General features: G+C 41.8%; 2 protein-coding genes across 9 annotated transcripts in view; one reads left to right on the top strand and one right to left on the bottom strand.

Moving 5' to 3' along the window:
• Positions 1–26,521, bottom strand: part of dnajc17 (DnaJ (Hsp40) homolog, subfamily C, member 17) — a 35,484-nt gene that overhangs the window by 691 nt on the left and 8,272 nt on the right. Inside the window, exons 4-12 of one of the 6 annotated variants that reach the window (XM_061795123.1) lie at positions 26,347–26,434; positions 26,133–26,209; positions 25,244–25,361; positions 24,017–24,111; positions 22,783–22,860; positions 20,852–20,932; positions 20,123–20,230; positions 12,956–12,996; positions 8,914–9,583 (exon numbers count right to left, since the gene is read on the bottom strand). In XM_061795123.1, coding sequence (XP_061651107.1) covers positions 12,982–12,996; positions 20,123–20,230; positions 20,852–20,932; positions 22,783–22,860; positions 24,017–24,111; positions 25,244–25,361; positions 26,133–26,209; positions 26,347–26,434 — 660 coding nt within the window. In that variant the 3' untranslated portion in view covers positions 8,914–9,583; positions 12,956–12,981. Of the gene's footprint in view, positions 1–8,913; positions 9,584–12,808; positions 12,864–12,920; positions 12,997–20,122; positions 20,231–20,851; positions 20,933–22,782; positions 22,861–24,016; positions 24,112–25,243; positions 25,362–26,132; positions 26,210–26,346; positions 26,435–26,521 lie in introns of those variants that run through there. The other 5 variants (XM_061795119.1, XR_009791480.1, XM_061795122.1 and 2 more) reach the window with 5 other exon arrangements.
• LOC133487887 (cdc42 effector protein 3) lies at positions 12,936–15,523 on the top strand. 3 transcript variants are annotated; one of them, XM_061795126.1, is made up of 3 exons: positions 12,936–13,084; positions 13,227–13,316; positions 14,467–15,523. In XM_061795126.1, the coding sequence occupies exon 3, from the start codon at positions 14,501–14,503 to the stop codon at positions 15,209–15,211; it is 711 nt and encodes a 236-aa protein (XP_061651110.1). In that variant the 5' UTR covers positions 12,936–13,084; positions 13,227–13,316; positions 14,467–14,500; the 3' UTR covers positions 15,212–15,523. The 3 variants fall into 3 exon arrangements, with proteins under 3 accessions (XP_061651110.1, XP_061651108.1, XP_061651109.1); XM_061795125.1 differs by having other exon boundaries at positions 12,972–13,084; positions 13,166–13,316; XM_061795124.1 differs by having other exon boundaries at positions 12,952–13,316.

Below are 26,521 nucleotides of genomic sequence, written 5' to 3'. Positions count from 1 at the left end.
GTCTATGCCTGATTGCTTTGCAGGGTTTGGACTTAGACAAAGATACCAAGAGTTTCTCCTTACAGTGGGAAATCAGAAAATGGTCACTGGTTAATGGCTAATCAAGCAGTGTGGAACATAGAATATATCTCACTCACTCAGACGCACACAATTTGCGCAGTTACGGATGTCACACACAGGGCAGCACGCACAACAGAGTACACAAACATGGACCGTATAGGAGAAGACATGCAATTGTTGTAAATGTGAGCATAATTCTTTTTCGGGTTTGGAGGCCAAGCATCCCCAGAGAAAGCCGTTGTTTTATATGATCATAGCCAGAAAGTCTCCCGGGCCAAGGAAGTGTCTCTTTAATGAGACATTGTACTGCAGCAGAGATCAAGTGGGTCTGTGCAAGAAGGTCTGGGGGAGAGCTCCAGTGATCCAAAGAGGAAAGGTAGGTTTTGTCTATGCGCTCACTGGACTACAGCATCTGGAAAGCATCATGGGGACTCCAGCATCCATGTGCTGAGAGAATGAGGGTAAGTGTCGAGGAAGAGGAGGAGGGTCGGTGAGGGGAGGTTCGCCCCTACTCCCCCCACCATGCGGCCCCTGGATTGGGGAAAGCTGCTATTATCATTCCAGCAATGTGAGCTCAAGCCCTTGTCTGACACGTAACTATGAAACATCACGCAAACGCTATTAGATAGACTGAATACCTCTTGCATCATCAAATTAAACAGGACACAAGCAAGTATACAAGCATGCTGTTAAAAATGCAGTCACTTTGGCAACATACCGTATTTTCACGACCATAAGGCACACTTAAAAGTCTTATATTTTCTCCAAAATGGACGTGGCGCCTGATAATAAACCGAGTTCCAAAATCTGTAAATGTTGTTGTGTGACTTTGATGAGCTTGACTGACTGGGAGCATTTCCTGCCGACACGCTGCTTATATATAGGAAAGGCGGACGTGACTGAGGACAGCATGCGGACGTTAAAGGGGGAAGGGTGCGCGTGAAAGAGGACGCTCACGACACGCCCCCAGTAGGTATAAGCACTGTGCAAAACAACATCGCTTTGGCTAAGGACCCCCGAAAATAGCACCTACGAAGAGACACGCTTACGAAGCACAGTTTAAACTGCAAGCTATCAGTTACGCGGAGGAACATGGGAATCGAGCAGCCGCGAGAGAATTCAAGATCAACGAATCCATGGTTCACAAGTGGAGGAAGCAGGAAAAACGCCGGCATCATTGCTGAACAGCCCCGCGGCAACGAGACTGACTCCGACAATGACGAGAGGGAACCCGGCATGTTTGATGGAGAACTTGCCGAGCTGTTCATTTCGGATACAGAAGATGAGGACTTTGATGGATTTGTGGATGAGGATTGATCAAAAAATAACGTGAGTACATTGTTAAATACTTCGATAAGTACAACCGAACTCAGTTTTGCTCCCGCTGCCTTTTTAAAAACATACACTAGCATGCATGCTAGCGTATGTTTTAGCGTGCACGCATGCTACCGTATGTTTTGAGCTAGCGTATGTTTTACCATGCCTGCGCCCAATAATATGTGTATGTGTTAAATACAGAAATAGACCCCGTAACTGAGACTGCGCCTTTTAATACGCTGCACCTTATGGTCCCAAAAATACGGTAGTTGAACCCCAACCGCCCTCTAATGGTCACAATAGTGGTGTGCAAATCAGAACAGATAGGACCGTCATTACCAAGCTATGCCAGAGAAGTCAGATGTTTTATGGGCAGTGTAACACATTTCCTTGCCCATGGTTCCAACTAACAACGTACATGTTTAGCCAGTGCATCACTCCTGTTAACTCAACACTTGCTGTGCACATATACATGCATGTGTGCGTTGTTATAATGCTGGTAAGTAGGAAACCACAAAACACAAACAAGGGGGCCTGTGTAAAGTCAAGGGAGGCGTGAACAAGGCCACCACAGAGGCAGGATGGGAGTAAAACTCACACACGCACAATGAAACAAGCTGAGGATTAGCCCTGTGACATCAGCACATGGCTAGGCCTCAAAACAGCACACACGAGGCTGACCCCAGGCCAGTAATGACATCATGAATACCTCCAGTTCTGTGAGTCAGTAAAGTGTGCAAACGGATAGTCTGACACTCCTTCTCAGACACAGCAGGTGGCAGTTGTGTGTGTGTGTGTGGTGTACATAGACATGAATGAGTGCCAGTGAGTGAGCAACTGGACTGCCAGTGAGTGAGCAACTGGACTGAGAAAATTAACTCTAAGCACAGGGATAACACAATACAACAACTCCACAAGATTCAAACCCAGAACCTCTCGACTGGGGGGCAGAACTGCTAACCTGCATGCTGCCTCAACATGAATGAATGAATGACATTGCAAATGATCTTAAATCACAGAGCAGTATTTTCTGTTGCTCTGAATCCACTGCAGTAGACCAGATGTTATGCCACCAAGAAGTTAACAGAAATCAAGGTTTTCTTCTTTTATTTTTATAGAGGAACCCCCTTGTACAATTTCTGTATTTTGCTTTTTCTTTGGAATTGGATATATGTACACCAAAAGAAGGATGAGCCTAAAAAGGAGGAGTGGATAATATTTACCATCTTAAATTTAAAGCAGTATTCTTTCACACAGAATTTCCACAAAATTGACTCATCAGGTACATAATACAGCTGGCCTCTTTTTCACCCATTTTTTTTAACAGAATCCAATGAAGCGGGTCATTGCATCGTCTGTGTGCAGATTTATACCGTGGCATAGCTTCTTGCAAACAGATTAGATGTGTGCTTCTTCTTACACATGTATGAGAGTTAAGAATGTTAAAAACTGTTCATTGAAACATTGCCAGTACCGTTAATAATGTTTTATGATGGCAGGGACAGAATATTTTTTATTTCTATTGTTCACTGATAGGAAAAAAAAAACTGTTTTGTAATCCAAACAGATCAGAGGTCAATTAGCATCCTGTAACTGATTGTGTTTTCCAAGACTGAACACACAAATAACAGATTTGCATCCTTGTCCTTGTGCATCAAACTGGAAAAACATCCGCATTTTAAATAAAATTTTAGCAACTCTTACAGGTTCAAGATTCTTGCATCAAGACCCCATGGAAAATGTGGAAAACTGAAATGGAGTGGCATCGACGAGTGAAGTCTTTTAGATTACATATTACATGTCTTTTAGATTAAATATTACATGGTCCTTATCTTGAAGTCACAAAGGTGTTCAGGTTGTTTTTGATAATGGATTACTCATTAAAGCCATCCTCATATACCTTAAACTCAGTCGTCTCTGAGCAAAGAAAATTTGCAGGCATTGCTGCCAAAAAAGATATGGTAGCCTTGTGTGTCTCAACCAGCTTCTCTGCTTTTAATGCACCGGGTGAATTTAATCAAGGAACTATTTATCTGTTGGTGTGTGTGTTGCGTTTGTAGGACTGTTTGTGTCACAGAGAGATAGAGGAAATGATTTATGAGGGATTAACCCTTATGTAGAGATTATATGCGTGTATGTTTGAAAGAGAGTGTGTCCTGCTAAATGAAACAAACAGACAAGCAGGGTAATGCACACGCAAAAAAAGTGAATTCATGGACTCAAAGCTCTGGAAATGATGGTGGATTAATTATCACTCATTATGAAACACGGCAGACATAAAACCCCAAAGGTCTGGTCAATTACAGTGTTTTTCCTATTAGTGAAGAACAAACACAACACAGAGATTAAGGCCCAAATTGACTTCCTGCATATAAGCATTTACATGCATGTCTTGAGAACATCTGGTTCCCTAATGGAAGACCGCCTACGATCCAGCCATCCATCCTTCCATTTTCTTCTGCTTATCCGAGGTCGGATCGCGGGGGCAGTAGCTTTAGCAGTAGTTTTATGTCTCCCAGCCGGGAGACATAGTCTCTCCAGCGTGTCCTGGGTCATCCCCGGGGTCACCTCCCGGTGGGACAGGCCTGGAACACCTCACCAGGGAGGCAGGCGTCCAGGAGGCATCCTAATCAAATGCCCCAGCCACCTTATCTGGCTCCTCTCAATGCAGTGGAGCAGCAGCTCTACTCTGAGCTCCGCCCAGATGACCGAGCTTCTCACCCTATTTCTAAGGGAGAGCCCGCATACCCTGCAGAGGAAACTCATTTCGGCCGCTTGTATCCGGGATCTTGTTCTTTCGGCCCACAGCTGGTGACCATAGATGAGGGTAGGAACGTAGATCAACCAGTAAATTGAGAGCTTCACCTTTTGGCTTAGCTCCTTCTTCGCCACAACGGACCAATACAAAGTCCGCATCACTGCAGACGCTGCACCGATCCGCCTGTCGATCTCCTGTTCCATTCTTTCCTCACTCGTGAACAAGACCCCAAGATACGTGAACTCCTCCACTTGGGGCAGGATCTCATCCCCGACCTGGAGAGGGCACGCCACCCTTTTCCGACTGAGGACCATGGTCTCAGATTTGGAGGTGCTGATTCTCATACCAGCCGCTTCACACTCGGCTGCGAACTGCTCCAATGAGAGTTGGAGGTCACGGCTTGATGAAGCCAACAGAACCACATCATCTGCAAAAAGCAGAGATGCAATACTGAGGCCACCAAACCGGAACCCCTCTACGCCTCGGCTGCGCCTAGAAATTCTGTCCATAAAAGTTATGAACAGAATCGTTGACAAAGGGCAGGCTTGGCGAAGTCCAACCCTCACCGGAAACGAGTCCGACTTACTGCCGGATATGCGGACCAAACTCTGACTCCGGTCGTACAGGGACCGAACAGCCCGTATCAGGGGGTTCGGTACCCCATACTCCCGAAGCACCCCCCACAGGATCACCCGAGGGACACGGTCGAACGCCTTCTCCAAGTCCACAAAACACATGTAGACTGGTTGGGTGAACTCCCATGCACTCTCGAGGACCCTGCCAAGGGTGTAGAGCTGGTCCACTGTTCCACAACCAGGACGAAAACCACACTGCTCCTCCTGAATCTGGGATTCAACTTCCCGACGGACCCTCCTCTCCAGCACCCCTGAATAGACCTTAACAGGGAGGCTGAGGAGTGTGAGCCCCCTGTAGTTGGAACACACCTCCGGTCCCCCTTCTTAAAAAGGGGGACCATCACCCCAGTCTGCCAATCCAGAGGCACTGTCCGCGATGTCCACGCGATGTTGCAGATGCGTGTCAACCAGGACAGCCCTACAACATCCAGAGCCTTGAGGAACTCTGCCTGAGTTGCTGCTTCAGCGACCACCAAAGCTGCATTCCGTTTGGCCAGCCGGTACCCATCAGCTGCCTCAGGAGTCCCACAGGCCAAAAAGGCCCGATAGGACTCCTTCTTCAGCTTGACAGCATCCCTCACCATTGGTGTCCACCAACGGGTTCGGAGATTGCCGCCACGACAGGCACCGACCACCTTACGGCCACAGCTCCGGTCGGCCGCCTCAGCAATGGAGGCGCGGAACATGGTCTACTCGGACTCGATGTCCCCCGCCTCCCCCGGAACATGAGCAAAGTTCTGTCGGAGGTGGGAGTCGAAACTCCTTCTGACAGGGGATTCCGCCAGACGTTCCCAGCAGACCCTCACAATACGTTTGGGCCTGCCACGTCAGACCGGCATCTTTCCCCACCATCGGAGCCAACTCACCACCAGGTGGTGATCAGTTGACAGCTCCGCCCCTCTCTTTACCCGAGTGTCCAAGACATGCGCCCGCAAGTCCGATGACACGACCACAAAGTCGATCATCGAACTGCGACCTAAGGTGTGTACTGGTGCCAAGTGCACGTGTGGACACCCTTATGCTTGAACATGGTGTTCGTTATGGACAATCTGTGACGAGCACAGAAGTCCAATAACAGAACACCGCTCGGGTTCTGATCGGGGGAAACATTCCTCCCAATCACGTCCTTCAGGGTCTCATTGTCATTGCCCATGTGAGCACTGAAGTCCCCCAGCAGAACGATGGAGTCGCCAGCTGTTGATACCCTTGGCCAACCTGTTCGATGTCTGTTGCTCACTACACCAGTAGTTTCTTTCGTTTTCAGTGCATTCACAATTGTTGTATTGTCTATGCCCAGTGTTTGTGCAATAGCTCTGATCGATTTTCCCTCTTCTCTCTGTTTCAAAATGGTTTTCTTTTCTCCCATAGACAGCTTTATGGTCTTCATGTTTGCTTAACAGCAAATGCAGTTTTCACAGGTGAAACCCAAGGCCAAAAATAAGCACGATCTGTTTAAGTAATCAATCAAAAAAGGCAACTCCTGAGCAACTAGAAACACCCATCAGTCACATGTTCCAATACTTTTGCTCACTTGAAAAGTGGGTGAGTTCAAACAAAAGGTGCTCTGTCCTGAGTTGTTTAACACATCTAGATGTAAATACCATGAAATAAAAGCTGGAATTCTGAATTTCTATCTCAGATTAATTTTTTGATCTGAACCCCAAATGTCTCCGGTATACAACAAAAACAAAGGAATTGACCTTGCCCTTCCAATACCTTTGGTGGGGCCTGTATATGCAGATGTGTATGCAGTTGCATGTGGTCACACTATTGGACAGACTTGAGACCTTTGGACAGAGGTGTTTGGAAACGGTTAAATCAAAAGAAATAAACAGTGAAAAGAGAAACTGCAACAGAGGCCTGAACTCCTGGTGCCCTTGCATTTCTCTGTATGATGGATGGGCTCAGGGATCCCAGAATAGCAAGTTGTGGGGGTTTGGCTTCTTTAATATCCAACAACATATCGTTATACAAGCAAAATTATGTCTTTCAGGTCCTAGCCTTCCAGGAAAACCTCTCTGATGGCAACAGATTTCCCACTAAAGCATTCTTACCGTAAGACTGGTAAGAATGCAGTCCCAGCCTTGGAGATGTGAAAAAAAGGTCAGGCGTTATAACTGCCGAAAAGAAATGTTGAAATGCAAGTTCCAAATAAACAGACGGGTCGTGTCAGTTTCGTCTGCATTGCCATGTTAAAAAGACTCCTTATCATTTATAGTCCAGAACTGGTGGAACGTGTCCATGCTGTGGACTCCTTACTTGAAAGTTCTGCGTATAATGTAAATACCGCATGACTTAATAATTATTAATGATCACATGCCAAAAGATATACAGTAGCTTTACAATCTTAGCCTGCCCACCCACATATACAACAAAAAAGGTGTGGATCATTTCTAAGAGTATGTCCACTGTCCAGTACAGCAAATGCACAACAGAATTTCAGATGCAAAGAATGTATTTGTATTCATTAGGATCATTTCGAATGGAGGTATGGTCCTGTCTCATCCATCCATCCATTTTCTGAGCCGCTTCTCCTCACGAGGGTCGCGGGCGTGCTGGAGCCTATCCCAGCTATCGGGCAGGAGGCGGGGTACACCCTGAACTGGTTGCCAGCCAATCGCAGGGCACATACAAACAACCATTCGCTCTCACAGTCACCTACGGGAAATTTAGAGTTGTCAATTAACCTACCATGCATGTTTTTGAGTTGTGGGAGGAAACCGGAGTGCCCGGAGAAAACCCACGCAGGCACGGGGAGAACATGCAAACTCCACACAGGCGGGGCCGGAGATTGAACCCAGGTCCTCAGAACTGTGAGGCAGACGCTCTAACCAGTCGTCCACCGAGCCGCCTGTACCTAATTAATACAACCCCAATTCCGATGAAGTTGGGACCTTGTGTTAAACATAAATAAAAACAGAATACAATGATTTGCAAATCATGTTCAACCTATATTTAATTGAATACACTACAAAGACAAGATATTTAATATCCAAATTGATAAACGTTATTGTTTTTAGCAAATAATCATTAACTCAGAATTTTATGGCTGCAACACATTCCAAAAAAGCTGGGACAGGTGGCAAAAAAGACTGAAAAAGTTGAGGAATCCTCATCAAACACCTGTTTGGAACATCCCACAGGTGAACAGGCTAATTGGGAACAGGTGGGTGCCATGATTGGGTATAAAAGGAGCTTCCCTGAATTGCTCAGTCATTCACAAGCAAAGATGGCCTTGTAGACTTCTGCTTCTGAGAGCATCTTCCCCACCTGTGCCTCGTTTACCCTAATTACCCTATGCATTTAACTTTGTGTCTCATTCTTTCTGGTCGCCAGTTCCTTGTACCTTGTTGTCAGGTTCCAGCATTCCTTGTTTCCACGTCACTGACTCGTAGTAAGCCTAGACTCTGTTTTGATTATTGACCTTGCCTGTGCCTCACGTTTTTGGATACTGTTGCCTTCGCGGGTTGCCTGTCTGTGTACCAACCCGTGCCCGTTTATTAAACTACTCTTTTTGAAACTGTCCATTGTATTGGAGTCGTGCTTTTTGGGTCCTGTCCTTTGTTCTGCCCATGACAGTATCAGACCTACTTCTAAGTCAAAGGGTCTATAGCCTATTTTCTCCACATAATTCTTAAGTAAACTTCCCTACAAATGTATTGGTGATAAAACAGTGAGGTTCATGTCCAGACTTTGCATGTTCTGCCCGTGCTTGTGTGGGTTTTCCCCTGGTACTCCGGCTTCCTCCCACATTCCAAAAACATGCATGTTTGGTTTATTGAAAGTTCTAAATTGGCCATAGATGTGAACATGAGTGTGAAAGCTTGTCTATATGTGCCCTGTGATTGGCTAGTGACAAGTCCACGGTGTAACCTGCCTGTCTTCCAAAGTCAGCTGGGATAGGCTCCAATTCACCCACAACCCTAATCAGAAGTGCTATCGAAAATGGGTGGATGATTTTTCTGATCTAGTCCAAAAGATGCCTCACACACACAATTTTCGCAAAGGCAATCTCTAACACTTAAATGGAGTGACAAGGACTTTTTACTAGTGAATTAAATATTATATTATAATAATATAATTATTATAATAATATAATATTAAATATATACATTAAATATGATATAGCCATTGTGTTATTTGGTTATTCTGGTGTTATTTGGTTATTCTGCCCTAATCTTAAAGCCACAGAGCTGGCCAGGTTTTATTTGATAACAGCTCAACTTTATTTAAAGAACACTTTCACAACACCCTCAGCTGTAACAGTGTTGTACATAAGATGTAACATAAAACATAAACCAGAAGAAGAAAGAATGAATATTCTTTTTTAATTTTAGTCCATAAGAGCTCCTTTCACATTGGCATCGAGCATACAGGAGGTCCATAGTTTGAGTCCCTTTTGTTGCACAGTTCAACATGCTGTGTGAAGTTGTATGTAGATGCGAGAGAGGAACATGACTAAAGTCTCCTACGATGAGTGTGTATGTGTGCCGGAATGCTAAAATTGTAATCTTGCGATCACAGCGCGCATGTCACTGGCATTTGCTGCCATAGCTCAAGTTTGAATGTAAACAAACGAGTGCAGTTGTCTAACAGCCATTAGTTTGTCTAATGGCAAGCAACAGACATGCAGAAGGAATGGTTCAAATCCTTTCAACATTTAGTCCTTGCTCTCGCTTCACTTTACTTTATAGCCGGCCTCAAACCTCTCCATATCTCCTCCGGGAGCCATTTTTTGCCGAGTGGATGCCAGCTGGCTCCATGTTGGTGAGAAGCTCCTCGCTGTTGTAGGATCGTAGACACACGATATTCTCTGCTAAGAAAAATATCATTGCTAAAACGTTGCAATACAGTAGTACAAACGGTTTTGGAAGACACAAAAAGAATTAAGGGTGGAAAGTGTAAATAAAGGAGAAATTTAATGGTGCTGTAAACAGGCTGCCGATTCACATTCGCACAACAAAAACAAGAGCTGATATTCTCTGCTTTAAACTCAATAATCTCTTAGCCAAGAACAAACAGGCATCACTGCCGTGAGAAGAAATTCTGGGAGGTTTTATGGAATGATTAGATGGGGTGTCAAACTCATTCTTGTTGTGGGGCACTTTGTAGTTATGCCTTCCCTCAGAGGGCCCTTATAACTGTGAACACAAAAATGTATGATCGCCTCATATTATTACATACATGCAAAAAAAATTATGGATAACTACTTTGAGATCAGAAGCCAGGAAGAAGTTGTTTGTTAAACTATTATTCTGTTTGTTTTGAAAGGGGATTGGAGGGGAACAAATAAAAAAAATTAAAATAAATATAGAAAAATTCTCTCCATTTTATTAAAAGTGAAGACAACTTGCAATTTTGGTATTTTAGCAAGAAACATGAAGTCGCTGCACATGATTTGCTGTCGCAGCCCACATAAAATGATGTGGCGGCCCGGATCTGGCCCCCAGGCTGCAAGTTTGACACCTGTGGATTAGACCTTTACCTTTATCAAAGTGATACAATGGCTCAAGCTTCAAGAAATAAATGATCTGCTCATGATCTCAAACATCGAATCGCATCTGTGAAACTCAGTGGATATTAAAGTCAGGAATCTGGCGACAGAAATATCTTGTCTACTAATTTAAGGAAAGATGCAACCAAACTGATTAGATCTTTTATCAGGCAAAATGACCCAAATCACACTGCCAAAAACACAACAGAGTTATGTATTTTTAATTAGTGCTGTTTGCATCAACACACATTAGGACATGAGATAGCATTTTTGGTAGTGTCTCACCATTCACTATCAAGCCTGTTAATCTCCCCACTACACCTGCCCTGATGCACTATTGCTGAGATGAATTGAGGCTACTGTAAGATTTGTCAAGGACTGTTAGTCTCACCCTAAGAGTCAATGTCACACCTGGACTTTGAGTACCGGTGGATTAGTTTGTCTTGTGCCCATCTCGCAACAGAGTGCATGCGCTTCCTCTTTGTGAAGTTTCTTTTGGAGCATTGTCAAACCTATTCAGCCTTGAGTCATCTCAAAGGAGACAAACAATGATGAAAAATGCTCACTGAGGCTTTTCTCAGCTAAATTACTGGAAGGGGATCACAAAAGATAGCTACTAGGAAATAAATGTTTTAGCGATGACCACAGAAACTGGGCAACTAGTGAGCTACTCAAGTGAGCTGCTCTATTATGAGGAGAGAAAATGGGTGATCTTATCATAATTTCAGAATTTAAGTAAGCTAAAGGTACAACAGACAAAATGTGCCACCAAAAATGTTTCTTGTGTGAGATAATCACATACAGAGGTCACTGTAACAATTTAGCTACATAGAGTGGAAGCTGCAGCGTCCAAAATAACATGCCAAAGTAATCCAGAAAAGTCTCAGTTTGGGATTCTTGTATGAGTCAAAGAAATACCTGGAAACAGTTTTATTCTGTGGTGACAGAAATACACAGCATCCCAGATTTCAGACCCAGCATAGCTGCATCCACCACACTGGCCACTCTGGTCAGGAGACTTACACAGAAATCCAGTCAGGAATAGAGGGATCAGCCCAAAGGCTATATAGCATGACAACAAACCTAACACAGTAAGCCCATTCTTGGTGAGTCGGGGGGGGGGGCATGTGATCTCATTCCCATCCATCAATCCATTTTCTATACCGCTTATCCTCACTAGGGTCGCGGGCGTGCTGGAGCCTATCCCAGCTATCTTCGGGCGAGAGGTGGGGTACACGCTGAACTGGTCACCAACCAATCGCAGGGCGCATATAAACAAACAACCATTCGCACTTACATTCACACCTATGGGCAATTTAGAGTCCTCAACCAACCTACCACGTATGTTCTTGGGATGTGGGAGGAAACCGGAGTACCCGGAGAAAACCCACGCAGGCACGGGGAGAACATGCAAAATTCCACACACGTGGGGCCGAGATCTCATTCCCAAATACCTTAAATAACACTAGCTTCAGTCTGATTGCAGACAAGAGCATGAAAGTAGTTCTATTTCTACGGTTATAGGTGGATGTAGGAGAGGGCTTCTCAGAGGACAAATGTTCATTAATGTTGTGTTTCCCTGTTGAGTAAATGTTATGATAATTTCATTTGCGTGAGTAATTGCGTCTGGTGTTCTGGCATCAGTGTGTGTAGCGAGAGAACAAGAGGGGCAAAGCCTATTGTTTAACAGATCAATGTGAGAGATACCATTTGTCCATTTCCATTGCATCCTGCATGTTTATTATTACGGAACAAAAGGAAAGCACTGAACATGGACGAACTCCGTTTAATAAACATGATGGTAGTATCAGAGCAGGGTGGTAACCTCAATCTGTCAACTGAATGAAATAAGTGAAAGAAAAAAAAGCATCTGAAAAGGCTTTTCAACACAAGTTGCAAGAGATGCCAGTAAAAAAATAACAATGGCCTGTCCTTCACACCAGTAAAGGTTGTTTTTTGTTTTATATATAATTTCCATTCCTGTATCACTATTACATTCCAAAGTCAGGAGATGCGACAATTACAACTGTAAACAGTCAACAGTCTTGCGCTTATCTCTCTTGTGTAACCAGTGCAACATGTCTGTGTGTGATACTGTGCTTTGATTACACAGGGAAGCTGTAGGCCTCCAGTCAGGCAGAAGGGCCTGTAGAGTGGTAATACTTATGGGCTTTAGACAAGCCAACAGCAGTCAGGAAATCAGCAGACTAGCGGGACAATGTCATGGAGATTAGGGATCGGTTAACCTCCTCCTCTGGGCAGCTGGCCTGTCTGCTCACTGACCGTGACTTCCGGCTTTTTACAAAGGCACACACACGCTATGGAGCAGGCACACTCTAAAACACAACTTGTTGCACTATTGAAATTCAACCACTCTCACCCTTTCAATCTATAATGCAATTACACACTGGGCAGTAGTTGTGTACTTCAGTCTATCGCTGGATCAGTACCTTAATCAGTAGCTTTAACCCTGCGCCCACCCTCTCCCATAGGTAATACGTGCAGCCAAGCATCCGGCAGGACTTACTTTGACACTGGTGACTAAAGAACTAACTCACTTGGCAACCTGGATGATATCATCTGACGGCTGGCAACTATCCTAGAATGGAATGATTGTAAGGTGAAGTAAGAAATACCATTGTAAAAGCGCTACTACCTGGATGCTTTGACGCACTTGGACTCTGACCTCACCTGGTTTATCCCTCATGCAAAGACTTTCAACGGCAACACACCTGGAGAGTTCCACAGAGAAAATGGGAGTTAGCACAGGGAAGGATTATTGAAGAAAAGACCAGAGCTCTAATGGACTGAAAGCAAAAGGTAGATGCATATCTTAATGTAAAAACTCTGTTGTGTCACTGAGGAAAATCCCATTTTAGCTCAGTTGGTTTATGTCCCAAGGCTGCCTATTGAAGTCTTCTCTGCAACAGTTGAACAAGCCCCGTCATGTCATGTTTGTCAGTGTTCAGGTACGAGGCACAGCCAAGTTTCATGACAGATTCGAGTGTGCAAGCTTGGAGTTCAAATATCCAGTATTTGCTCAAGAACACAGGTAAGAACCAATCAATCTTTTTGGGGAAGGAAAAGCTTTAAATCATTCATTCTTAATGTTGGTTAATGTTTTCAAGGGTTACATTCCTAATCTTAAAGGTGGATCATTTATGTCAGTATTTAGAGACCATTTAGAGTGTTTCTTGGCCTATCTGCTTTAATGGGCTTCTTTAATTTAAACTTGGCAATGTCGAGCGTTTCCTGGACAAAAACCCATGGCTGAGTCTCCTCCTTGGCCAAACTGACATGTTGGGATAGGAATGCTGCTCTGTCCGTGAGCTCCAATCTCCTGCTGCTACTAAAGCGCCGATAAAACGTTTACGGGCCAACAAAACCTGTTTGCTGTAGTGGTTTACAAATTTACAAAGTGAGTGTTTCAAGTCACGAACACAGATCTAATGTGGACAAAGCTGTTTGGGAAATCACAGACCCTGACACGATTATTTAATCTACATGCCAGGGTTGGTCCACTCAGTTTGGTTTTACTTAATACAATAATTAAAAGTCACAAAAGGTGAAAGGTTCGACCTTTTCCATGAACACAGATTTTTTTTTCAAATATTACTGTTTGTTTGATTCCAACCTTCCCATTGTTTTTCAATTTCTTGAATAATTTTAAACTCTGTTTGAATTATTCACAAAGAAGACAATATTTTCATGGTAGCGTTCCAAGCTATTATTACAGAAGTAACGATAAATAAAACTAAGACCTTCAAGGACACGCAAGATACTAATTTGCGTAGCTACACTTACTGGAAGTCTCGAGCTGGCAAACAGTCTTCTGCTGGAAGATACACAACAGACCACACCTGCTCTTATGGGAAAAATGTGGATTTGAAAAGTAAATATTTGAAGATTATAGCTTCAAAGCACACTTAGAACACACACAGCTGCAAAATAATACTGAATTTCATTAAACCAAAATCAAGTGGCGCAGGTGCAACCGCTAAATAAAGGCTGCCAATTGATATAGCAAAGTCTCACGTTAGGCCCTGCATGATGACAAAGAACAGAACCAGAACAGATGTGATCGAAAACAAATTGATGAAATTATTTTACTCATAAAAGACATGTGACAGATACCAAAAGGAAGAAAATATTATATTTAGTCCATGACAATTAATTATTTTTTCTTTTTCTTTTTTTGGCAGATGATTCTCCCAAAATGTCAAATTCCAAGTATTGATGGTTGAACAAAGAAGGACACACAAAAGGGTTCAACGACTTTGGAGATCACATAGGACATATAAAGAACCTAATTCTTTATTAAAGACTGCCAAGATGCCACTTAGAGCATCCTTGCACAGAAAGCCAACTTCTGGTCGTTGGTCAAGCAGACATTCAAAGCGCAGAGAGGTTCTCTCTGTCAACATGATCAGTCTACCACTAGCTGATTTCCGCCATATCTCACATATTGGAAATGATGCCCATAGAGACAGCTTTGGAGATCTTTCGTTCCTAAAAATGGGCCACAGCCTGCTTCTACAAAGCTCCCAAAGTGAGCAAAATCTCTTCCTGGCCTGCTCTCCACCCCCAAAGCCACCTCGTCTAAATATGGAGCCAGAGGGTTCCAAGAGCACGGACTGGCCTGTGGACCACCAGGAGAATGCCAGCCAGAAGAGGAAGAAATGCAGCTCTATGCCACTACTGGACAGCGAGGAAGGTGAGACTGTATTGGTGGACAGGTATGAAAGGGAAAACAACGTTGCAACCCATCAGTTTTCCAGTGCTGGGTGGGACAACATGAGCGCGGACAGCAATAGAGACTACTCGGTGGTCGGTGACAAAAGTGAAGGACAACAGAAAGAGGAGGACAATGGCTTTTCTTTTAGCCTCGACCTGGGTCCTTCCATTTTGGACGATGTCCTGCAGGTGATGGACAAACTTCAACATTGAATGAAATAGCTAAGAATACATAGAGAAAATGAGAAAATCAAACTCCAGTTTCTTCTGGGAAACACAAATCATTAGCTCTCCGGCATAGTGAAAAACTTCCATGACTTTTGGGGAAAGCAAGTGAACAACTAAGATATAGAGATGAATTTGGTGAAAACGTCCGCATTGTAGTAAAATGGTTTGGAATCATCGGCAGATGTTAAGTGTGCCATGTAATTTGTTTATGAAAAAAAAAATTGTTTAACCAGAGGTATTCTGCTTAATATTCCACTTTGTGGTGATATTGATATTAAACTTTTGAGTTGTAAATTTTCCATTTTGTGGACTGACTTTGCTATTATTGTTATACCCCAAACCACACTGTACAATTGACAGCTGTTATTGCTTAAGTAGTGTAGCGTAGAAAAAAAAACAGCAGCTAGAACCCAAGGTCCTCGAGCTGTAATGTCTTGGTGTGTTTGCCAATCTGATGTGTGCAGAGGGCAATTTTTCCTCCGCACGCATCTCTGAGGCCCCACTCAAAGGTAGACCAAGGTACCCCCCATCTCTCATTCCTAACAATGGAGTGAAAACAAACACTTAACTCTGCTTCCAATAAAAGTCATAGCCAGTGGTGGCAGGTTTCACCGTGGCCCATGCCGGGCCACAGGTCCAAGACCTCAGGGAAGAGGGAAAAAAACTGAGCAGGCTGTTTTCTCAGCTGCAAACAGAGTCCAAACGGCTGGTGAATGGCACATGAGAGAGAAAGTGGTAAATGGTAAAGTGATACTTCCATATACGCAGGGGTGTTGAGGTAAGAGGACCAGAGACATTCATTACAGCTGTGAAAGTCTTGATGAGGATTTAAACACAACCTTCTGACCAAACAAACCTCTGGTGTGAAAAATATATGCTTGTATGTCACACACTCTTGCCCACATGTAAAAGGAAGAGAATACATGCAAATGTGGGCACATGTGGAATGAAGAAGACACAGCTCCAGTCAGTCATCTTTCATAGCGGTAAGAAAGATGGTAAAGCCAATTGTGGGGTAAAGCCACAATGAGCCACATACCAAAGTGCTGCACGGGTCATGTACAAAACACAAGTCTCCCACTGCTAGGAAATAGACTAAGAATTATGTGCATGTCCAACAGAAACAGCAATGTTGTGGGTGCGCCTGCACTATATCTGTTTGGATCGCTCCTATTTTAAACTGGGCGTGATTGTCCCGGATTTTTTTATATTTTAAATCAGAAAAAAAGATTGTGAAAAAAATGTACTGTTTTGTATTTTGGAGAAGTAAAGAAACGCACATTTAAAATTCCAAGACTGATGGTTTTGTGGCTAGAACTACCCTGGTCAACACTAGAGACAATGGCATTTGATGACCAGACAATATAGCTTTTCAAAGAATAAGCCATTGTGAAGAAATGAGTCTTGGTCTGACAAATTAAGGTTTATTAAAGAAAAATTGTAGATACAGACTAAAAGAGCATCACTGCAGTAAGCTGAAATGCTACTAGGCAATTTGCATGTAAAGATGTGGACATAATTCCATGTCTGATACAGGGGCGCTTTTGTCAGTTGTTTGTTAAGTTTGTTTATCAGAGGAAAGAACCGTGAAATGTTAACGCCCAAAGATGTAAAGCTTTATTCGGAAGGGCAAATGCACAAAAAATAGTGGCATTTATGTGAGGTCATATTTGTGGAGGTAAAGTGTGACGAATCACAAAGTACAGCTCAACAAGTGGTCAGCCACATGATTGATACAAGAAGAGGGGCGCAATATTTGAAAACCAATGTTATTGCCTGCACAATACAAAACTAAATCCCATCTGGTACTGCTTCTCTCCATCCAAAAATCTAAAGTTGCTGTCACACAGAAAACCAAAAGCACTGTCATCTCTCGAGTGTAGCTCTTATGATTTATGAATGTTGTCAGGGACTATCTAAACATTGAAAATATTGTTTTGGCAAATGAGAGATGTGTCCTTCAGATGTACTCAAATCTCCCAGCACAACTTGATGCTACTGAAATATGTTTCAGGTTTCACACACACACACACACACAAGGTCATCTTGTGAAATTGATATTGTTTGAGCTGTCTGTTAAGTCGTGTCAGAACATTTTATCAGACTAAAGTTTGGGACCAAAGCAATCCAAAACAGATATTCATTCTTGTGATAGTCACAAAGAAAAGGCTCGTACCACAATAATTTTGACATCTTGACCACACTAAAAATCACATAAAATCTTTCCAAAACTAATGAAAAATGCAAACATCTCTTTTGTATATTTCACACTAATTTAAACCAGTGCATCCTTTCGATAAACTAGGACACTTTTTTTTGGAGCAAACTACAACCCCAATTCCAATGAAGTTGCCACAAAATAAAAACAGAATACAATGATTTGCAAATCAATCACGTATCAATTTGAACATTAAATATCTTGAATGTGTTGCAGCCATAAAATTCTAAGTTAATGATTATTTGCTAAAAACAATCAAGTTTATCAATTTGGATATTAAATATCTTGTCTTTGTAGTGTATTCAATTAAATATAGGTTGAACATGATTTGCAAATCATTGTATTCTGTTTTTATTTATGATTAACACAACGTCCCAACTTCATTGGAATTGGGGTTGTACTATATATTATTGACAATATGAAATGTGTTCCCGTAAGAAGTTAGTCGGAAATTGTATAAAAGGTTAAGCTAAATTACATTCACAATGCAACATTTGTCAAAGCAACATGGTTGTCATGGTCTTCATGATTTGAAAGTTTGGTACAACACCAGCAACAACATAATCCAAAGCAATAAGGGGTCCTGCTTCAAAACACTCCACAAGCATGGTGGACAAGATCAATGCCTTGAATAAACCACAAAATGTCAGTTTTTTTTTTTTTGTTTTTTTTTAAATTGAGGGCATTATGTGTTCTATAATCCTATCGGATAATTGTTTTCTCTGTCACTCTCCTTCAACTCTCTCCGTACAGCATGGAGCACAATAATTGCATAACATACTAAACGGGAGTAAGCTATTTATGCTCCGCTTGGATCTCCTTCTAAAATGACAAATGCCCACCACCCATATTTGAAAGAGCACTCGATCAGGTTATACAATGCATGAGGCTGCATGTACTTGATGACATACATAGAGTGCATTTCCTCCAGACTTTAAGGGCTAATTTGGGTGAAAGTGGCGTTTTCAAGCACTAGCAAACTGACGACCTGAAAAAACAATCCCAGCGGGGATTATCCGCTGAATCTGGTGTGTGTCACGACAAGTCGGCAATGCCTCTCCAGATCGAGAGGGGAAACTCAAGCATGGACATGCACAAACATAAATCCTGTATGATGGATTCACTTCAAATATGGTATACTATTGTGGAGGACACAATACATACTTAAGCAATATATACTGTATAGCAAATCTTAGTGTAAAAGCATTTTTACTTTTGGCAGGGACAAAGTTTATGTAAGGTTTGTTGTGCACATATATATATATATATATATATATATATATATATATATATATATATACACATACACACACACACACACACAGAAAGAGAAAGAGAGAGAGTGATCATCTGTGTGTGATCTGGGGGGACACTACAGTGTGCCGCTAAGATTACTGCATAAGATTAATAAATAGAACCCCCTTCGCACTGAGACAGGGCCAAGGAAAACATATGGTCACTGTTCTTTTAGGCCTCATTTTTGGACCCTGTGTCTGAAGTCTCATACTAAATGTGTGTGTACGCGTCTGCTCCCCGCAGAGAGTACTACATTTGGACTGGGAGCCATTCCTCGCAGGAGCTTCTCCTTGTGTGTTTGCAGCTGGCTGATGTGAAGAGGTGATAGTGGGATGGATAAATAGGAGAGGGATCTGATTGTTTGATTTCAGATAATATCCAATGAGATGGGTCCTCTAAGGTTTTGGCCACCGACCTTAAACCAGATGTGGATCAACATTATGTCATGTGGGCCCTCCTTATTGAGAACACTTCCCAGAGAGCACTAAAATCCCCCTACAACTGCGTTGTTTTCAGTCTCGGGTGCAGAGTTAAATCTATGAAGTAATCAGTTTTGAGTATCAGTAAGGCTAACTAGGTTACTGTAATAACATTTTAAAAAGATTAGTGTGACACTTCCCAGTGCACAGCCTAAATTTCACTTGGCAAGGGGGCTTGAGGGAGTAAAACAGAGTTTCTTAACTCTGGAGACTCAGAGAGGTGATGGGGTAACTTAGGTCATTGATTAATTTAATACACTCTTGGTATGCGCAGGTGCAAAAATCGCTTAAAAGCACGCAATAAAAAATATGGACTACTGTGGTTTTTTAAAACATAATTGGCAATATATTTTAAAAAGGTAAATAAGATATATGTTATATAATTTGCATCAAGAAGCAAAGTAATCTTATGTCTTCCTTAAATCCACAGGTTTAGATTTAAATGGTCAAAAAGAGGATTTCAATTTCAGAAGCTATGCAGGTACACAGTCCTGCCATTTAGTGATGTGCCAGCTTAACATTATAGCACAGTGCACTCTCTGGGTCACTATGTGAAGAACAACATTCCTAGGTCCCCCCCCCGGTCAGGACCACTAATGAGCACCGACCAAGCGGCTTCAAGCCAGCCTCTCGACTTCAAAGCAAATAAACTGAACATCATTTCACCAAACAAATTGTTGAAAGCCAGGCAAACTGGAGCACAAGCCTGGCTGCACTCTTTGTACCAAGGATACAAAATAAAACCACAGAAGGTTTACATACCTCTCGTTTGTGGGACAGTGTTTCGGAAGTAGCATTTGTATTGGAAGCAGCAGCATGAGAAGATATTTCTAATAAGAAGCTGGTGTTTATCATGAAAAGTGGATAGAATTCCAACAGTTTCAGGTTAGTCTCCATCTGTACCTGTGTAGACATGCACTGAGATGCAGGAGCAACTTCTGGCTGGCCTTCAAGCCACAAAATCTTCAATGGATTTTCACTCAGGCCACTTTCATTCTTTACTGCCAGCTCCTAAGGATTTAAAATGTATTAGAGGTTAATAAAGTGGTGGTGGAAAGATGCATCCTTATTGTGATTTCCAGATAATTATAAGATTAAACCATTTTTTTACAGATAAAATACATATATGGACTACATACTGAATATTTAGCATCTAAAACAGACACTGAAAGAGCATCCACTATCAGCGTACTCAAAGATTTTGCAATATCACGAGCCAAAATCAAGGCTTTAACCTAAATATGGGTGGGCAGATACAACATAGATTGTACCAGGCGAGTAGCAGAAAGGATCTTTGGGTAAAAAACTAAAGTACAGCATGTCAGAGGAAGGCCTGCGGATTTAGACAGTGTGGAACAACGACTAATGCCATTCATCCAGAAGCTCACATCAGCATCAAGATCTTCATAAAATTATCAACCAAACATCGAGTGAGGTAGCAGATATCTTCCTGTGGGTAAAGCATCCCTGAAGGGTGTTGTGGTTTGAATAAATCAGACTGCATTAATGTTAATGAACTGGGACTTTGAAGAATCAAGATGTGAATAAATGTGACTTTATGTAAATTTGTGCATCAGATATTATTCTTAACAAACAAAATAAGGACTGTTAGAACAAGAGTTAGGTACTTACAGCTGCCCTCACAGTTGCAAATTCAACCACAGCGCTTCCTTTCTTCTTACTTGATACGATTACATTCAAAACATCTCCGTACTACAGGAAAGAAATGAGAGGAAAGCAGTCAAAGAGGGGAAGAGATGAATATTTCCAAAAAAAATTGTAGTTTATTTCAAAACCCCTTAACAAGACAAAAAAATGTGTGGAATGAAACATTGAAAATGCTGGTAAATAGGACTAAATATTGGAATAAAAGTTAGGCTTCAATTTGTACTTCGGAGTTAAATATACAAATATATACACTATAGGTTTCCCGTGTGAAGGACTGAGTCAGTGAGGCAAGAACAGGAGAGGTCATAATTTGAGCTACTCCTTGGGAACAGAATACATTTGATGAATAAAATGAAATAAATTCTCTCTCATCCAGGCTACTGTAGGCATGAAAGCAAAAAGGTAGGAATTATTATTTTTAATAATACTAATAATAATAAAAAAAAAAACAACAGCGGCAGGGTGATCAACTGGTTAGCACATCTGCCTCACAGTTTTGAGAACATGGGTTCAAATCCGGCCTCGCCTGCGTGGAGTTTGCATGTTCTCCCCGTGACTGCGTGGGTTTTCTCCAGGTACTCCGGTTTCCTTCCAAATTCCCAAAACATGCACGGTAGGTTAATTGAAAACTCTAACTTGCCCGTAGGTGTAACTGTAAGTGGGAATGATTGTTTATATGTGCCCAGCGATTGGTTGGCGACCAGTTCAGAGTGTACCCCGTCTCTCGCCCAGAGTCAGCTGGGATAGGCTCCAGCACGCCTCTGACCTTAGTGAGGACATGGAAAATGGATGGATAGACAAAAACACCTCGATTGTCCTGCTATGACCCAAATGCACGGGCAAGAAGAAGTTGTCCTTTCAGACTTTAATTCTATCAAAATTAAACTTAGTTAACTGGAATGTAATTGAACGTAAATGTTTATTAAAGACACTCCAGAGCTAACTTACATAGTGACAAAAATTACTCTCAAGGGGGTCCATTACATAAAAATATCAGAATTGTAAACCCCCCCAACCACAAATAAAAGGAAACCATGAAGATTTATTATTCTAAATGGCACAAGGACATGTAAGCAAAGTCTCCCACATTCCACACTTGTTTTCCCACACAGCAGTGGCTATTTCTTTTAGTCAAAACATGAACTGTCACTCAATACATGTTGCCGTGTCAAACAAAAGTTTTTTTTCTCCGACATTTCCTCCAAAAAAGGCAACAGTCTCATTTTCCAAAGTCTTAACCCTGACACAGCCCTCCCAGCTAGGTTCCTCTTGAATGAGTGCGTGCCGGGGAGAAATTCAAACGCCTTTTTCCACGCAGCTTGACGTCAGCGACACTTGCCCTATCCTCATTTCAGGCCGGCCTATGCCCTGCAATAGCTCATGTGAGGGATTGAAGCATAAGGTGGTGCATGAGTTGCATGAGAAGAGCACATTTCCTCATGCCTCCCTTGGCACTACTTAATCACCTGGTGAGAGGAGCACGAACAATAGCGTGCAGGCCTTTAAAAGGACGCAACATTGCCCTCAGCACTTTCACCGCAACAAAACTTAATGGGCCTTGTTTAAAAGGAAGAAAAAAATAAAACTATCTACAATTCTGAAATCACGCAGCCCTCAAATGTGTGCGTATTAGTAAGCAGGTTTGTTATCTTGGATCACTGCTTTGGAACACATTAAAATGAGGAGTGTTAAACAAATTTTGTAAAGTCCGTAAACTATGGCTGATATTATATGAATGTACATTTTTGTTGAGGCAAAAACACAAGTATTTTGCATAATGCCTTGCAATATTTTATGGAAACAATGCTATCTCCCAACATTAACCTTTCCTGAACCAAGCGTGAGATCATCTTTTCAATCACTTTTCTTGCAAGGAATTTGTCATCAGTCAATACCTTTCGTAGAAGTTTAAGAATGAAGTCTTGACAGTAGCCACCATTTGTACAATCATCCTTTTTACACTTCCACTTCAACTAAAAAGAGAAAGAAAACATGAGAAGTTAGTGAGAATTATATGTGGAATGAAAAAGGGTGCTTTGATATTCTATCATGCAATCAAGAGCTGCAGGGACTATTTAGATCCACAATATGATGAGTGTTTAAAAGCTTCATATCCATCTAAATGATGGTTAACTCATTTTCTGTAGAAACAAGGATTCTATACTTTTAACTCGCCTTCATTTCCACCACATTACATGATGTTGTTTTAGAGATTAATGGGCAAGCCTTTGTAGAAGAGTAGCTTCCACAGAAATGTGCAACAGAGGCACGATATTCATGAGTTCCTGTGCTGCTAAAACCAGATCTTGTGCAACCTCTCCAATCAATCACCATGATATGGCCTAGCAAATATCACAAAAATAAAACAGTATTATTAATGGCAAGCTCAAAGTGTTGCTTCAGCTCCAGCTCTCTGCTTGCTGTCAAAGAAGAAGCTGAATTTCTGGGAATGTGAATGTTTATGCAGCCTCTTTTACCCACAATAATACTGAAAGTGAAATGTTAAGTATTTGCTTGATGTGATGTCTAAGGTTTCAGCTCACAATTCTCTGGTTCAAATGAAATAAAATATTAAGATGCGAGTGAAAAATGTTAACAATGAATAGCAAAACATATCAAAAGGGAACAAGAAAAGAAATTAGATTTCAAAGCGTTGTCAAGGATGAAATGTGGTAAGGGGAATTTTGTGTCTGACCATTTACAAAAAACACAGCCTTTCCAAAATAAAAACAATAAAATAGAAACTCAGTACACCCGGTATACAATGCAATAAGGCTTCATGTCCATAAACATGGGCCCTGACATTGTCCGCCATGGGGCTGCAGTTTGTTGTTGTTCTGAAGAGAAAAATTGGAGGGAATTCCTTCCTGCACTGAACAGCTATCACATTTTAAAACCAGATTTAATGTTTAAAAAACATTATCTAACATCCCCAGTGTCTGTTAATATTTCAGGTCATTACTAGGGGTAAATATAATTGCCGTTTTTTGGCAATTTAAAATGTCGGGCAACATCAACGGGCAACCGAGATTGGGGCTCAGTGGTGAGTTATGCCAATGTCTTTCAGAAGCTCCATATCACCTGTCGGGGATAAGGGACCGAAGATAGAATGTCAAGCCTCATTTTTACCTCTCTTCCCAGCCTTGACACCCAAATAAGACCACACAGATCTACCTTTAATTTAGGGGTGACGTTGCTACTGGAACATCTCCCCAATCCAGAGTCTGAAAAAAAAAAACATGAGGCATGAAGTTGAAGAAGTTATAAGATAAAGAAACAAATGTTTTGTTCAGGCAGCCATGCACTAATGCATATGGATAGCAATTTTTATTTGACTGTCACATGATGAATGCTACAGACTTAAGATCTACAGTGTCTCTTAAGAGACAGCACTGCTCCAGACTTTGGGGGGCCTGACTGCGTGCAAGTTGAAGATGTGCTGACATGAGTAATTGCCCTACCACAAGAAGAGGTCTTATCTCAGGCCAACACTTCCAATTTCCCTTACGTTCACACATATCCATAGAATTGATTTATTAGATTTTTTCCCTCATGTCTCCAACATGGGAACACAGAAATTTTCATGCAAAAATATGCTCACGAGGTCAAGTTCGATGTTTGAGTGGGTGTCTGTATGTGTGTGTGTTTGCGTGTGTATGAGGAGTATCTGTAACATTTGCACAACCAACATTGTCCCAAATTATCGCACTACTCGTCACTTTAAACCGCATACACTCCTTGAAGTCTCAGCGCCCTTTGCACAATGGTCATTGCACCGGACTATTGCAATATTAGTCATTCGAAATGCTCTAAGTGCTAGAGGACTCTGCATCTTTTTGCACAATTGTTTTTTGTCAATGTCTTTATGTCTCCAAAGTGTTCTGTAAATTGACTGTCTGTTGTACTAGAGCGGCTCCAACTACCGGAGACAAGTTCCGTGTGTGTTTTTTTCGACATACTTGGCAAATAAAGATGATTCTGATTCTGATTCTGATGTGTCTGCGTGTGTATGTGTTTGAGTGCGATATTTAGCATGCTTATTTAAATATGCCAAATACCTATCTGCCAACAAAATAAAATTTCAAATTGTTATGCCAATTTCAAATTGTTATGCCAAATATTCACATATACATCTCGTTATTATTTTTGTGTGACTAATATCTGGTGAACCACAGGCCGCCTGGGGAATGCTGACAGCTCCACTGACAGTTTGATTATGGGGTTTCACTCAAAAAAAACGATTTTGTTAGTGCAAACTCAACTGAGGCAGGCAAGACAGAACTCCATGGTGCTGGCCGAGTCTATTTAACCCAAACAAGCACAATGGATCAGGTTATAAATTGAAAATGGAAGTACTTCTGTGAATATAGTCGCCTGTGTTCTGCTGTTCTTCTCTTTCCCTTTGGATCTGCTCTCTGATGAGCCTCTGTTCTTCCTCAAGTTGTCTAGATCCCTCCTCCCTCAAACGAGTAATCTGGTGGAAAAAGACATACAATAGGTAACAACTTAAGAGGGCTGGAAAAATATGATTCTTGTCTTTTCATTTAGCAACAATAAATCAATGTCAATATCAGACTTATCAGAATGTAAGTAAATAATTCATATGATTCCAGAAGATGAAGCTTCCAGAGGTGTACACAGAATGTGTGCATTCATAATTAAAAATAATGCATTTTAATCATGAGTAAGTTATGCAGACATCTGAAAGCTGGTCATATTGTTAATCGCCACGTCCCACTGATGTAAAGATCCAAATAAAATTTGCAATGACTTATGAATGTAAAAAGAGCAGTCAGATACAAAAAGGAAAAGAAATCGTATCTTGGGACTTGATTGAAAACAAGACAATGCCCCCTACTGGTGAGATTCTCTCCTTCAAGGCAGGAAACCATAAAGCATCATTTACTACCGGTATGACTCGACCTGGAAGCATGTACATCATTTTCATTGATCATAGCCTCTCTGGACTACGTGTGTCAAATCAAGTCATGCAACATCACTTAATGGGGTTATACGTAATTATGCTATGGCAATGAAAACATGGAGAATCTATTTATTTCCCTTAACATTGGAAGGTTTCAACTCAATAAGAATGGAGAAATTGATGAAAAACAGGGCGGGGGAAAAAACACTTAGGTAAACTCCAGAGTGTTTTACTGTACCACAATGTATCGTTACCTTAAACGCATGGGGCCTGGTAGTTGCTTGAAATTAGTTTTTACAGCCTCTGCACTCCTTTGCTCACCTGTTCTTCAAGTGTTCTTGTGATTTGCACTTCATCTTGGGTCTGAACTTCTGCTTGTCGCTCTCTTGCCTCAAGGTCTGTCAAGTGCAGAGAAAAAGGGAATCAGTCCCGTTTGAGATCGTATGTGGTTCTACACAAATAACATCACATAACACTTTAAAACTGAATTAAAACACAAACCAGTTGCAATTGGCCTTTTATACAGGGAACCTACCAAGCTTAATTTTCTTTCTCTTGTCATCAAGTTTGCGGTTTCGTTCTTCTGCTTGTTTTTTGGCAGCGCAAATCTTGTCATAGGCGGCCTGAAAACACCATCATAAATCTCAGGATAAATGATTTGTGAGTGTGCGTATCACGATCTATCAAAGAAGGGTAGGGGGGCTCAGTGT

The sequence above is a fragment of the Phyllopteryx taeniolatus genome, chromosome 13 (genome assembly GCF_024500385.1).
Source record: "Phyllopteryx taeniolatus isolate TA_2022b chromosome 13, UOR_Ptae_1.2, whole genome shotgun sequence".
Classification (NCBI taxonomy): Eukaryota; Metazoa; Chordata; class Actinopteri; order Syngnathiformes; family Syngnathidae; genus Phyllopteryx; species Phyllopteryx taeniolatus.
The sequence above is the reverse complement of the archived record's forward strand: the minus strand, read 5'-3'. Positions and strand labels throughout refer to the sequence as shown.

Excerpts from the sequence above, each read along its gene's own strand:
- LOC133487887 (XM_061795126.1), top strand. The coding sequence starts at position 14,501 with ATGGTTGAACAAAGAAGGACACACAAAAGGGTTCAACGACTTTGGAGA.